The sequence below is a fragment of the Somniosus microcephalus genome, unplaced genomic scaffold (assembly GCF_052327205.1).
Source record: "Somniosus microcephalus isolate GS21.2 unplaced genomic scaffold, FLI_Smic_1.0 unresolved_chr5, whole genome shotgun sequence".
NCBI classification, from domain to species: Eukaryota; Metazoa; Chordata; class Chondrichthyes; order Squaliformes; family Somniosidae; genus Somniosus; species Somniosus microcephalus.
Genome location: NW_028225183.1, coordinates 9,124,870 through 9,140,771, shown reverse-complemented (window position 1 = coordinate 9,140,771; position 15,902 = coordinate 9,124,870). Strand labels below are relative to the sequence as shown.

The 15,902-nt window shown below is 44.4% G+C and overlaps 1 protein-coding gene across 1 annotated transcript; it reads right to left on the bottom strand.

The window, feature by feature from the left end:
• Nucleotides 1-4,656: 4,656 nt before the first annotated feature.
• Nucleotides 4,657-8,567, bottom strand: LOC147087483 (putative G protein-coupled receptor 139). Its single transcript, XM_085977962.1, has 2 exons — nt 8,498-8,567; nt 4,657-5,558 (listed from the first exon to the last, which is right to left on the bottom strand). The coding sequence occupies exons 1-2, from the start codon at nt 8,565-8,567 to the stop codon at nt 4,657-4,659; spliced, it is 972 nt and encodes a 323-aa protein (XP_085834088.1).
• Nucleotides 8,568-15,902: the final 7,335 nt, after the last annotated feature.

The following is a 15,902-nucleotide window of genomic DNA, read 5'->3' as shown; positions in this document are numbered from 1 at the left end:
TTCGCTGCACTCCCTCCATGGCAAGAGCATACTTCCTCAGACAAGGCGACCAAAACTGCACACAATACTCAAGATGTGGTCTCACCAAGGCTCTGTAAAGCTGTAGCAAGACATCCTTGCTCCTGTACTCAAACCCTCGCGCTACGAAGGTGAACATATCATTTGCCTTCTTAAATGCCTGGTGCACCTGCATGCTTACCTTCAGCGACTGGTGCACAAGGACACCCAGGTCTTGTTGCACTTCCCCTTCTCCCAATCTATCGCCATTTAGATAATAATCTGCCTTCCTATTTTTGACACCAAAGTCGATAACCTCGCATCTATCCACATTATATTGCATCTGCCATGCTTCTGCCCAATCAGCCAACCTGTCCAAACCATACTGGAGTTTATTGGCATCCTCCTCACAGCACAGACGCCCACCCAGCTTTTTGCTGACTGCAAACTTGGAGATATTACATCTAGTTCCCTCTTCTAGATCATTAATATATATTGTGAATAGCTGGGGTCCAGGGACCGATCCCTGCACCACCCCACTCGTCACTGCCTGCCACTCGGAATAAGAACCGTTTATTCCAACTCTTTGCTTTCTGTCTGCCAACCAGTTCTCTATCCAAATCAATACCTTGACTCAATCCCATGTGCCTTAAATTTGCACGCTAATCTCTTATGCAGGACATTATCAAAAGCCTTTTGCGAGTCCAAGTACATCACATCCACTGGTTCTCCCTTATCTATTTTACCAGTTACATCCTCAAAAAATTCCATAGATTAGTCAAGCAGATTTAACTTTTGTATATCCGTATTGACTTTGTCCGATCCTTTCACTGTTTTGCAAGTGCTCTGCTATTACATCTTTTATAATGGACACTAGCATTTTCCCCACTACCGATGTCAGGCTGACCAGTCTGTAATTCCCCGTTTTCTCTCTACCACCTTTTTTGAATAGTGGGGTAACATTAGCCACCCTCCAATCCATGGGCACTGTTCCAGATTCCATCGAATGCTGGAAGTTGATCAGCAATGCATCTACTATTTATAGTGGCTCTTACTTAAGTACCCTAGGATGTAAATTATCAGAAAGGAAGAGAGTAGCTAAAGCAAACGGCTGTTCCGTAAATGATGAGACTGGGGAATTAATAATGGGAAATGGGGAAGTGGCAGAGAAATGGAACTAACATTTCATATCGGTCTTCACGGTAGAAGACACTAAAGCATCCCAAAATAATTGATAATCCAGGGGCTAAAGGGAAGGAGAAAAACTTAAAACAATCATATCACGAGAGAAAAAGTATTGGCAAACTAACGGGAGTAAAGGTGGCTAAGGGCCCTGAACCTGATGGCCTGCATTCTAGGGTCTTAAAAGAAGTGGCTGCAGAGATAGTAATTTTCTTGCTTGTAATCTACCAAAATTCCCTGGATTCTGGAGAGTTCCAAGCGGATTGGAAAGCCGCCAATGTAAGGCCACTATTCGAGAAAGAAGGAAGACACAAGGCTGGAAACTATGGACAAGTTAGCCTAACATCTGTCCTTGGGAAAAGGCTGGAATCCATTATTATTAGAGGACATTTAGAAAATCTTAATTCAATCAAGCTCATTAGACATGTTTTTATGAAAGGAATTCTGTTTGAGCAATTTACTAGATTTCTATGGGGATATAGCGAGCAGGGTGGATAATGGGGAACCAGTAGATGCAGTGTACTTCGATTTCCAGAAGGCATTCGATAAGGTGCCTCATGAAAGGTTACTGCACACGAAAAGAGATCACGGGATTGGAGGTAATGGATAGAGGATTGGCTAACTCACAGAAAACAGATGGTCGGGATAAAAGGTTAATTTTCAGTTCGGCAATTTGTAACTAGTGTGGTGCCGTAGGGATCAGTGCTGGGGCCCGAACTATTTACAATCTATATTAATGATTTGGATGAAGGGACGGAGTGTACTGTAGCCAAATTTGCGAATGATACAAAGATAGGTGGGACAGCAGGTGAGACGGACACAAGAAGTCTGCAAAGGGATATAGATAGGTCACGTTAGTCGGCAAACGTTTGGCAGATGGAGTATAATGTGGGAAAATGTTAGGTTATCCACTTTGGTAGGATGAATAAAAAGCAAAACATTATTTAAATCAAGAAAGGCTATAAAGTGCGGCCGTACAGAGCGATCCTCGTACGTGAAGCACAGAAAATTAGCATGCAGATACAGCATTAATTAGGAAGGGAAATGGAATGTTGGCCCTTATTGCAAGGCGGATGGTAAATGAAAGTAGGGTTGCCTTGCTACAAATATATAGGGTGCTGGTGAGAGCACTTCCAGAGGACTGCGTGCAGTTTTGGTCTACTTATGTAAAGATGGATGTACTTGCATTGATGATAGTTCAGAGAAGGCTCACTAGGTTGAATCCTGAGAATAGGAGGTTGACTTTATGAAGAAAGGTGAAGCAGGATGGGCCAATAAAGTATTTGCATCTGTTGAGACACATATCAACTAGTTATATTCATTAAAACATTTGCCTACATTACCTTCAGCTCAGAAGTAATTCGTCGTGTAAAGTTTTTCGAGATATATTAATATTAAAGGGCAGTTACAAATAGTTTTTTCCTTAATTACATTGAACATTTGTAGACTGGAAATAGGCGCCTCTTTCTTTTTTGTCACAATTTGTCTCGTTTGGTGTCTATCCCCCTCCTGCGCTGTTTCTTTCTGATCCTTTCGCTTTCTTTAATTGCCTTCTTTTGTCTATAATAACATAAGAACATAGGAACTAGGAGCAGGAGTAGGCCGTGCGGCCCCTTGAACCTGCCCCACTATTCCAAAGATCATCGCTGGACTTCTGCATCAACTTCGCTTTCCCGTTGATATATCCGTCGATTCCATTAATATCCAAAAAATTACCGATCTGAGTCTTGAATATCATATGACAGCCCATTCATCCAGGAATTAATGTAGTGGACCTTAGTTGCACCCCCTCTAAGGCATGTATCTCCTTCCTTAGTTAAGGAGACTGAAACTGTACACAATACTCCAGGTGTAGTCTCATCCAAACCAAATATAATTGCAGCAACACTTCCTTACTCGTATACTGCAAGACCCTTGCAAGAAAGTCTAACATACTACAACCACTGGTACCCACTCATCTATCTTGCTAGTTATACACTGAAAATATTCTAATAGGTTTGTCAAACACGATTTCCCTTTCATTAAATCGTGTTGTCTCAGACTTATCACAATTTATTTTTTCCATGTGCGCTGTTAACACGTCCTTAATAATAAATTCTAGCATTTTCTCCACTACTGATGTCAGGCTAACTAGCCTATAGTGCCCTGTTTGCTCTCACCCTACTTTCCTTACATTGTGGTTACATTTGCTACCTGCCGATCCACGGGGACCTTTCAAGAATCTACGGATTTCTGGAGGATCAAAACCAATGCATCCACTATCTCTGCAGCCACCTCTTTTTAAACGCCATGGCGTAGGCCATCAGGTCGTGGCCATTTGTCCTACTTTAGTGCCATTAATTTCTCTAGCACTTTTTCTTTAATAATATTAATCACTTTAAGCTACTCACAGTCGTTAGACCCTTGATTTCCCACAATGTTATTCATGTTCTTTTTCTCTTTTACTGTGAAGGCAGAAACAGTGTATATGTTTAACATATCTCTCTTTGTAACCTCCCCTGTGTGTCTGTATTATTCCTGTTTAACTTTCTCTCTGTCTCACCCAATTTCTTTCTCCATTTGTCTAAAAAATTATCCCAACTTCCTCTTGCTCACAAACTCCATCTCTTTCTCTCAATGTGTGTTATATATTTTCTGTTTTTTTCTTTATGTATATAGATGAGCCTTTTCTGTTTATGGCTTTCCTCCCTGTATTTTTACCTCATTATCACCTTGAATATCCGATCGGAGTATTCCTGCATTCGGATGCCTGCGATCAGAAAAATCTACGCACTTACCTGCTGCTTCTATAGGTCCCGAGACTTCTGATCCTGGGCCTCTGCTGGACGAAAGTGCAGATACCCATGGTAACACAGGGGCTTGTGCGATTCTCTAGCGCCCCTGGGATCACGTGTAACATGGGGAACCAATCAAAGAAGGGAATCCCTTTCACACTTTTGTCAGGAATCTACGCACGGATCTCTCAAAAGTATGAATGGGGATCACTTAAAAAACACAGTTAAACATGAAATATACATTTTTATAAATTATATCTCTATCTATCTATCTATCTACCTATCTATCTATCTATCTATCTATCTATCTATATATTTATCTATCGGTGCATCTATGTAGGCATCTATGTCCTTCTGTCTCTCCAGTTACGTGCAGTACAGAGCTCTGATCAGGCCCACAGCAGCGACTGTGATTGGTGGATTTGCCCATTTTGTGGTCGCTGCAGGGCGGCCATTAACTGGAAGTCCAGCTGAGATATTCTGTGCTGCCATTTCGAGAAACAATTCATGGGTCGTTAGCAGAGCGAGTCCCGCCTCAAAATGTCAGATCATCAATAAAATAAAATACCAGAATCAGATTTAAGGTCATTTCAGGGCTCTGTGCTGCTAACATAAAAAGTACTTTGCACCCAGTGGGGAGTGTAAGGAATGGACTATGGAATGGAATTCAGTTATCGTGCTTGAAATCCTTCAGCTCTTTCTATCATTTAATTAATTTAACAATATATTTGATTGGATATTTCACCGCGTTCTTCAGCTCCTTTCTGAATTTTTTCTGGGTCACAGCGTAAATACAAGTGTTGGTGCAGGAACTGAGAAGCTGTTGCATTGTTGCTGTAGATTCTGTGATAAAAAGAGGGTCGGAGGTGAAGTAATAATAGCGAATACCTGCAATTCGTCTGTAAATATTATACAAAACCTGTGTCATCCAAAGAACTATAAAACTGCCTGATATACTGAAGAGTAAAACGATGGATTTCCTTCGGTTCTCCATCTCTGGGTCTTTGTGATTCTCTCCATTGCTGCGGCCCCGCAGTCCCCTGCGGACTCTACTGGCAGCTAAAATACGTCTGACGGTCAGAGCATTGAGCAGCAAAATCAGAAAGAACGGGACACAAGGGGTTAAAATGCGGTGAAACAACTCAAATGCGGCCAATGCGGGGGAAGTAAAGAAGCTCTGTTTATAGATACAACCCCAGGGAACATTGTCAATTAAAAAATCACGTTCAGTTGTAAAGTACCAGGGGACAGACACTAAACAGCCCAGCACACTCACTGTTCCGATAACCACAGCCGCCGTTTTCTCGGTGCAATATTTTGATTTCAGCTTCTCACAACAAATGGCCACAAATCGATCAAAGGTGAAAGCGACTGTGAGCCACACAGACGCATTTGTGGCTGCAAAACTCAAGACGGCAATAAAACTACACACGGGAGTAATTTTCAGGAATGAATACGGGAAATATATCTGACCAATCCAGGTCAAGATGGGATCAGCGATGACGACCAAGAGTTCGGCCGCTGCCATTCCCACCAGGTAGCAAGTGATACATTTGGAGAGACCGCACTTTCCTCGGCACAGGATTACAATCGCCACCAAGTTAACTGTAAAAGAGAGAAAGGGAAGCAGATAAATTGCTGATCAGACCTGGAGCCAAAGCAGCAGTTTGACAGGATATTGGCTGAAATTTCCAGCTTTACTTTTTCATCCAAGGGTTGAAACGGATTCAGTGACCTGGGCAGCGCTTCTGGGCAGAGAAATGTTTGGAACAAAGTTTTCGATTCTGAATTCGGAAATCGATACAGGAAGTGAATAAATTGAGCTCCGGATCAACGGGAAGGGCCGAATCACGTCGCAGTGCTTGTGGGGAAGGGAGAAGGGGTTTTGGGGAGCCGGAATCTAACTGTTTAAATCCGGATTTGACTCCAGACTGAAGGCCAGGAAGGTTTGGGGACAGAGGGAGGTGACGCTGGTTTGTTGCTCCGGGTTAAATGAGCCGACCGGTTCTGACACTTAACGGGAAAGACCGAGAGACACGGTGGTGAGTTTGAGGTTTCAGATCGGGTAGGAAGAGACGGCTGGAGACCGTGCCAGTGAGTGAGCTTGGGGGGGAGACATTGAAATGTCATGTGGGATTAGGATGGGAGTCAGAAGCATAGGGTTTGGGACAACGGACAAACTGAAGCAACAGGTGAGGAAACAGAGGAATCAATGCAGTGGGAGGAGAGGCTGGGATTGACAGGGAGAGACTGCAGCAGAGTGTTAAAGGAAATCTATTTCAGAGATTCCAGTAACAACTCAACTAATGCATTCAACCAGTAATATCTGTGGTTACTGATGTCAAGGAACAGCTCGTTGGGTATAAAATGTTGTCAATAAATTTACTCAGCAGATTCAATTACATCATATTCAATTTAATTCAAACTCATTTTTATTGAATAAAACTGATGCAGAGCGTTTAAATTACACTGTTTCAATAATTCTTTATGATCAATAAATCATGGATCCTATTCTTGAAATCAATTGAATTAATATTGTTTATTAAGGCATAAGGTAAAGAAAAAGAACATTCACCAAAACAGGCTGAGGACCTGAGGATAAACACAGCGAAGCCAGTCTAACAATAAAATCTCACCCAATCTGGCAATACCTTAATAAAACCCTGAAGTCACATTTACTGTTAATTGTACTCGAAGTTTCAACAGCTCTAACTCTCTCACTTTCGCTCCAACATTTGCTTCTCTCTTGCCTTCTCCCTTCCGCATACTCTGTTCTCTCTTTGCCAAAGATCATTTTCACATCGGATTCAATCGTAACATCCTCCACCTGCATGCTGTTCACCATCACCGAGATCTACGATCCTATTCTCAGAGTCAATGGCCCAGAACTTGGTGTCGGGGGCTTGCCGCGCGTGCAAGCCCCCGATCTGCACTCACCCTGTGCGCTGACATCTGAAGCCCGGGCCTGCTTGCATTTCCTGTGTCAGGCCCGGTTCAGATGTCAGTGCGCAGTGCTTACCTGATCCAGCGGCGTAGTTAGTGCGATGTGCCGGCTGGGATCAGGTGAGCACTGTACAACCAATCAGGGGAGGGGAAGGTTCTTTCATGAGTTTGAGAGTAAGAACTGCCAAACTCATGAAAACTACGGGGGCCCAAAACACTATTTAAACTTTAAATAAAAATTTAAAAAACATCCCAATCATTAAATTAAGTATAAATAAGTTAAAAAAAATAATTTAAACAATAATTTTTTTTTTTGAAAAAAATAAATTTTTAATAAAAAGGTTCTAAAACTTAACCTACCTAATTGTAGATTCTTTAAAATAATAAAACTGTGGGAAAAAAATTCTAAATTACACTAAAACACCACTTACCTTTAAAAAAAATACTTACGTGTGCTTTTTACAAGCGTAAAGACTGGAGGCCTTTAGACATGCGCAAATCCCCCAAAACATAGGAAATCCATGACGCACGCGCTGCCCCCTACAGTGCACGCACTAGCCTCTTCACCTCTTGGGTTAGAGGAGAGGAAATGCCGGTTTTCAGCGCATGCGCTGTGCATGCTGAAAACCGGCATTTCCTCTGGCCAGACGCGTGAGTACCCCTTCCGTAGTCACGCGTTTGGGGAGGAATTATTGCCCCAATATGTTCCATGGTGAAGCCTCTGTGAATAGTTTAATGTTTCTACAGATCACCCAAGTCGCCAACTGTTCCCTACACTGTTCATTTCGTCTACAATGGATGCAATAAACAGAGTCGAATATCTCTTCCAGTTAGACCTCACAATAATTGAAGTTCCTTCTCTGTAATTATAAAGTACAGCATTAGATGGCGCGATTGTTCAATTAACAAAACTCCAAAATCACCGCTGCTCCTTATAATCTCCAGGTCAATAGAAGGGCTCCTGATTCCAACTGATACAGTGCAAACTGATACAACATAAACACAAAACATTCAATTTTACAATGAGGTCCAGTGACAGTCATTGAATCCTTCCACACTGAAGCAGAGAAGGTGATGTGACAGTGTCAGCAGCAAAATCAGTTCAGTCGCCAGGCCACTGAAGCGGCGTCAGATACACACACAGTGAAATTATGTTTCACAAAAGTGATAACCAATAAACACATTGAAATCCCAGTTAAAGTGAACCATGTTACCGGGGAGGGGGGACATTTTGCAGCCTCCTTGTAACACAGACCGTGAGCTGTCTCATATTCAGTCACTGAAAGCACATACAAGAAAAAATATTCCAGAGCATGTTAGTTCCACAACATGACAATATTAACTGCTCCCGATGATCTGAATCCGGCTCTTTGCACAGACACCTGATTTCAATATATTCAGTACAGAGAATAAGCCAGTAGCAATGCCAAGGTTCGATGAACAAAGGTGATCACAGGTTTAAAGCAGCGGCTGCAACATCAAAAGAGCATTCCATCATTCCACTGATTGGACAGAACAGGTGGCAGCGTGTAAAGCATTAACAAATCCAGCAGCAGAATTAACACCGATTTACATCATTGACAGCTAGGATAAAGGCCTACCAGGAACTCCAACGGCCGCAAGAACAGGATAGTAAATGTCCTCTATCTGATAGATTACTGGATATCCCATTTCTGTGAGAAGCACAGCTGTGGTGGAGTGGAACCCACAGCTCCGGCAAGCACTCTGAGCTGATCCATTCCAATGGGCCCTGATTTATAAGTCTCCACTGACACGGTTATACCCCTGATCATTGCTATTAGTTACAGTCACTTGAACAAACACATTACATCATGACCTTCGACTCCGATGTTAATAACGTGCTGGATGAAACACAAACATCTCAAAGTCCAGGACATTTTCTTAATCGAAACTCTCGGGGGAATAAGGCTGGAAGCTTGGCTCATACAGGTCAGATCCAAGAATAATGAGCCACTTCATTTACAATTTTTATGTAATGGTTTTGACAATATTCACTCCTGCCAAATCATATATAAATGTTAACCGAATTCGCTGCATTGTACACTGAATCCAGGGACACAGGCAGACCCGTTTCTCCCTGTACCTGCTGCTTCCCAGTTAAAACATGAACTTGGAGTCTCTGGCACAAGAACAGTTACAGTCCATGTTCAGGATTGCAGCCTAGAAATTACTGTGGGTGCCATTAGGGTGCAGACACTGAACGTGCCACATTGACATTGCTCTCTGCTATTTTAGTGCAGGTGTTTTCCTGTTTATTCTACAATGGTTAGCGACTGCAATAAAATTAGAACAGTGCCATCTCCTGACACCATTGCTCCAGGTCACTCCTAGCTGGATACTCAACCACCACATTCCATAAATGTCAACCGATGCCAAATTCTGCTGTACAAGGGCAGCCCACCCAAGTCTCACTCGCCCTTCACTCTCGCCCTCACTAAGCCTCAGTGTCTCTCAATCTGCCAAATGATTTAATTCTAAATGTTTTTCCTTGGGTTTAAATGTATCCAAGGCCTCAGCCTCCCCTCCAAAGCTACAGCAAACCCACCCGTTATCTCTGCATACCACTGACACTGGCCTCGTTCAGTGGGACTGTCCTTACTTCGGTCAAATCTTACCGATCTGATTGTTGCCAGAGTAACTCCAGAAATGGTTTCTCTTCCCACACCAGCTCCGTTAACTCTCGAGTCTCTGAACTTTACATCCCTGCCCCTCCTCTTCGTTGTCAACATGCTTCCCTTTGTGACATCATCTACAGACATGGGGTTAACTTCCCCATATCTGCTGACAACAGCCAGCTCCAGCTCTCCAACATCTCTCTCCACCCTCCACTCCCACTGTGTTATCAGGCTGCAACATTTTTGCATGAGCTGCGAATTGCTCCACTTTAACATTAAAAAAACCGAAACCATTATCTTTTGACCCACCACAAACTCCATACACATGTCGCCGTTTCCATCCCCCTCCTTGGCTGTTATCTCAGGCTGAATACGACATTTTGTAACTTCTGATCCTCATTCGTCCCTGATTTGAGCTTCCGACCTCATATCCTTCCCATCACTAGAGACAACTGACTCCAGCTGCGTAATATCTCCTGCCTCTGCCATTGCCTCTGGTCATGTGGCACTGAAACCCCAAATAATGCAGTTATCAGCTCCAGACTTTCCGTCCTCTCCTTCAGTCCGTCGCCTCTTCATTTTTCTGTCATTGACCTCTCTTTTGGTGGAACTTCCCTGGCTTGTTTGCATGTTTTCCTCTCTGACTGGAGCCAGAGAATCTACAGCAATGGCTTGTCGCCCCGCCTCAACCCCCAACCCCCACATCCTGCAGCACCGTTCCCTGTTATGAGTCCCATGGATCTATCCTCGCTGTCCTCTTCGTCCTCATCTAAATACTACCCATTGAAACTTTCATCCTTAGATATGGTACCAGCTTTCACATGTACATTGACGACACCAGTTTTAACTCCCCATTCATTCACTCGAACCTCATCCCTGTTTTTAAAATGAGTTGCCCCACGTCTTATATTGTATGAGGAACAATTTTCCCTAAACAAACATTGGCAAGGCTAAAGGCACCATCTATAGACCCAGCCACAAATATTGTATCCTAGCCTCCAATACCAATCCCCAGCATGACTGTTCGCTCAGAATGGCCTTCAGCTCCCTAGTTGTCTCTAATTTATGCGTTCAATCCATAACGAAGACCACCTCCTTCCACCATTGTTGAATCGCCGCCTCCCCATTTTCTACAGCCGATCAGATTTTGATAAGCTTATCCATGCCATTGTCTCGTCCAGCCTCGACAATACCAATGGGCACCTGGTTGAGCTACTATCCTCCACCGCCCATACACGTGTGGATCCAAAGCTCTGCTGCCAGTATTCTCTCCCACGCTATGTCCCTTTCAAAAATCCCGCTCTCCTTGCTGATCTACATCGGATATAAGTCCCCCAAGGCCTGCAGTTTACTTTTATTCCTTGTGTTACAATCCTTCAAAGGCTCATCTATCCTGTCTCTGTGTCCTCCTCTTGATATACAAACCTTCCCCGAACTAACTGCTCCTACTAATTGGGCCGCTTGTGTATCTGCGCTCCTACAGCCCCACAATTGACCATCGTGCTTTGAGCCATCGAGGAACATAGGAAGGAACAAAGCGAAATAGGAAAAGCTGAAGGCCTTTCCGACCCTCGAGCCTGATGCGCTTTCAATAAGATCATGGCTGATCGGTATCTTAACTCAATCTACCTGACTTGGCTCTGTAAACTTCAATACCCTTGCTAACAAAAATCTAACCATCTTAGTGTTGAAAAAATTATTGCCGCACAGCCTCAGCAGTTTTTTCGTTCAGAGATTTCCAGATTTTCACGATGTGTTTCCTGACACCACCCCTGAACGGTCCAGCTCTAATTTGCAGGTTATGCCCGTTTGTTCTGGAATGTCCCGCCGGAGGAAGTAGGTTCCCTCTGTCTACCCTATCAAACATTTGAAGCATGTTAAACTCCTGTGTTAGATCAGCCATTTTTCAAGGTAATGCAAGCCTAGTCTATGCAACCTGTCCTCATAAAGTAAATCTTTAGTCCTGGTATCAATCTGGTGACTCGAATCTACATCCCCTCCAAGGCCTATATACACATTCTGAGGTACGGTGCATGGAATTGATTGAAGTTCACCAGATGGTGTCTAACCAGAGCTCTGTACAGCTGTAACATAACTTCAGCCCCTTTTGTATTCTAGCCCTCGAGATAAAGGCCGTTATTCATCTGAATTATTTTTTATCTGCCCACCAGAGTTGACTGATTTATATACTTGGACATGTAAATGTCTTTGCTCATCCACTGCTCCTAACTTCTCGCCATTTAGAAAATAATCTGATCAATCGAACCCGTTCAAAATCCATATTTTAGCTGAGCATAGTACCACTGCTCTTAACATCTCCTTCTTTGGCTTGGAGTCTAATTGCCTCTGACTATAATACTGTGAAATGACATGGGATATTTTGTTCTATGTTAAAGGCGCTACATAAATGCAATTGGTTATTGTGCTATTGTGGTATCCTCCACTATTTCCATCCCACCATTCATGTCCATGCCTTAACCCACTCCGTCCTCACATCGCTCCAGCCACCTCTCCTTCTTTAATACCCTCATGTTTTCCCAAACTTCTGCTCCCTTCCAATGTTTCCTGATTTCCTTTGTGTCAGTCATTCCTCGCACCACTGTGAAGCACTTTAGCAATGATGATTACATGAAAGGCGGTCTGTCAATGCAAGCAATTGCTGAAATTCATGATATTGTGTCCATTAGTTTCCGCTCTATGAACAACAGCACACATTTCAAAAGGAATGATCATGCTTGACAAATGTCATAGAAATCTTGGAGTGGGTAATGTAATGTACATACCTTTAAGTGGGGAACTACCTTTTACAGCTCACGTATACTGCAGTACCGGCAGTGACCACATCTGTATATAGCCCTGAGTATTAATCTGTACAGACCAGTTCCACTATGAGCCACGTTGAGTAAACACCTGTTGTACCATTCTCCGCAGTCTCTGTCTTATTATACATGGACACAACATTGGCGATGAGGCAAGTTCGAACCTACCTGCAACTCTGCATTACCTCCCGGGGATTCGTTCCTGGAGATCAGTGGATTGATGGTCAAGGCAAGAGACTCGGGCGTCATCCACGAGCAACCACCCAGTCATCCAGCAGAGACTCGAGAATTGCGGGGGAGGCTGTCGAGAGCCAGGCTTGGCTTTCCAGTCGAGGTGGTCCAGCGAAACGGGCTGGCAACAGGTAGTGCACAGACCCTTCCTGGACAGCGGCGGGCTAGAGCCCGACCGAGCGGCACAGCAAAGGGCCGAGAAGCGTCGACGGGGGAGCGAGAGAGAGGGCAGAGCGCACAGGGCACAGCCGGTGTTCAGGGGCCGAGCAGCATCGGAGAGAGGGAGAGAGAGATGCGCAGAAACCCGCGAGGTGCCGCCATTGCCACGAGGACCGCCGAGAGCGGCGTTGGCAGCAGCGCAGGGTCAGTGCACGAAAACTACAGGGCACCGCCATTGCCACGAGAACCGCCGGGAGCGGGAGACACCATTTTAAGCCACTGGGAGATGCCATTTTAAACCACACCCAAAATTCCGAAGAGTGGCAGTATCACCGCATTTGACAATGAAGTCGAAGATTGGACTACATATGTCGAACGAATAGAGGTGTACTGCAAGGCAAATGAGGTGTCAGATGACAAGAAAGCGTCGGTATTGTTAAATTTAATGGTTGCAAAGACATATGGTTTATTACGAAATCTGGTAACCCCAACGAAGCCAATGGAAAAGAGATTTGAAGACATAGTAACGATACTAAAGGAACATTTAAACCCCACACCGCTGCTGATAGCAGAAAGATTCAAGTTTCTCAAACGGAAACAGCATAAGGATGAATGCAGTGCTGATTATTTAACAGAACTGCGCAAACTATCGAAACACTGCCAGTTTGGAGCGGGACTGGCAGATACCTTAAGGGACAAGTTTGTGTGTGCGCTTCAAAGTGAAGGAACCCAGAAACGGCTTTTAGCTGAAAAGGACCTTATGCTGGAAAAGCCTTTCAGCATTGTGGTATCATATGAAGCAGCAGCATGGGGCGCTGCAGAGATAAAACAGAGACCGCAAGAATATGGCACAAACAAAATGTCATATGGAACAGAGAAGTGCTATTGCTGCGGCAGAACAACACATGACCAGGATGATTGCTGGTTCAAAGACAAAGTGTGCAGACAGTGTGGAAAAGTAGGACACATAGCACGAGTCTGCAGGTCGGGAAAGAAGACCAGCAATAAGAAACCTACCAAAGAAAAGTACAAGAAAGTACATAAGATGACGGAGAATAGTTCAGAGGAACAAAAGAGTGATAACAACTCCGAAAGCAGGGAACTGAGTTATCTGAAACGACAGAATGTGATCACAATGGAGGATCACCGAACCATTAGCGTCACTCTCAAGATAGCAGGAGTCCAGGTAAAGATGGAATTGAACACAGGATCAGCCCTAACAGTCCAAAACCGACGGGACTACGAGCGGTTATTCTCACACACACCCTTGAGAGACACAAAAATTATTTTGAAGACGTGCATGGGGCAAAAAGTGTACCCCAAAGGAAAAATATGGGTGACCATTATAGATAACGATAAGGAAGCACCAAAACTGGACCTGTATGTATTACAAGATGGAGGACCACCATCACTGGGACGTGAATGGATCCGGAAAATACAACTGGATTGGTATTCCATACAGGCACTGACTGTAGCTGACAGAAAGGATTATGACGTCACACCTGGGCGACTGTCAAAGATCCTAACTGACGTGAAAGAAGTGTTCCAGCAAGGAGTCGGAACACTAAAAGGCATGACAGCGACGATTAAAATTGAAGAAAATGCAATGCCAAATTTTTTAAGGCCAGACCGGTACCTTATGCGATCCGCCCAGCCGTCGAAGCAGAGCTGGAGTGCCTGGAACGTTCAAGTGTACTGTCCGAGGTAGACTGTAGCGAGTGGGCTACACCAATCGTCCCTGTGATGAAAAAGTCGTTGAGCAGCACGCCTGGGGAACCAAGGAAGGTTCGCATCTGTGGGGACTTTAAGCTAACAGTGAACCCGGTTCTTCACACCGTACAATATCCACTTCCGTGGATTGAAGATATTTTTGCCTCGCTATCTGGAGGGAAACGCTTCACTAAGATTGATCTGGCCAAGGCGTATCTGCAAATGGAGGTAGAAGAAGCATCAAAAATATACCTCACAATCAACACCCATAAAGGTCTCTACCAATACAACTGGCTGGTATTCGGGGTAGCATCAGCTCCGCTTCTTTGGCAGAGGGCAATGGAACAAGTCCTGCAAGGGATCCCAGGGACCCAGTGTTATTTGGACGACATCCTTGTCACGGGCAGAAATGACAGTGATCACCTTGCCAACCTGGAGCAGGTGTTCACTGGATTGCAGGAATATGGGCTCCGAGCTAACCGCCCCAAATGCGAGTTTTTTAGAAAAAAGATCTCGTATTGTGGCCACGTTATCGATAAAGAGGGGTTACATAAGTCACCAGAGAAGATTGAGGCAGTAGTCAAGGCTCCAGCACCGGAAAATGTGTCACAACTGAGGTCGTTCCTCTGGCTGGTAAACTACTACCATAAGTTCTTGCCAAATTTGTCTACAATACTGCACCCACTGAACAACCTACTGCAAACAGGGTGCCATGGAAGTGGAGTGACGAATGTAGACGAGCTTTCCAGAAGAGCAAAACACTAATCACATCGAAAGAGGTATTGGCCCATTACAACCCAGCATTACCATTTCGGTTGGCATGTGATGTGTCACCCTATGGCATTGGAGCGGTGCTGTTGCACAAATTCTCGGACGGCTGAGAGAGGCCAATAGCCTTTGTGTCAAGATCACTAACCTCAGCCGAGCGTAACTATACCCAGATTGACAGGCAGGCCCTCAGACTAGTGTGGGGAGTGAAAAAGTTCAATCACTATCTGCACGGGCAGAAATTCTCCTTGCTGACGGATCACCAGCCTCTTGTCTCCATTTTTAATCCGAAGAAGGGCGTTCGGGTGATGACTGCGCAATGATTACAAAGATGCTCACTTTTTCTAGGGGCGCACCACTATGAGATTGGATATAAGGGCACGAAACAGCATGGAAATGCTGATGGGCTATCAAGCCTGCCACTGCCTACTGCGGAGGAATCACCAGCAGTGGATCCTTTCGAAATATTCAATTCTACGATAGTTGAATACCTACTGTTAACTAATGCTTATATCGAAAAGGAAACCCGAAATGACACGACACTGTCTCGGGTATATGATTTGACGGTGAAGGGATGGCCAGCACATGGCGACTCACTGTTGCCAGCATTCTCGACAAAGAAAGAACAGCTGTCAGTGTGCCGGGGGACCTTGATGTGTGGATCCCGAGTGGTAATTCCACCC

Coding starts and splice junctions, on each gene's coding strand:
- LOC147087483 (XM_085977962.1), bottom strand. CDS start 8,567: ATGGGATATCCAGTAATCTATCAGATAGAGGACATTTACTATCCTGTT. Junction 5,559..8,497: donor TGCGGCCGTTGGAGTTCCTG/GTAGGCCTTTAT, acceptor TCTCTTTTACAG/TTAACTTGGTGGCGATTGTA.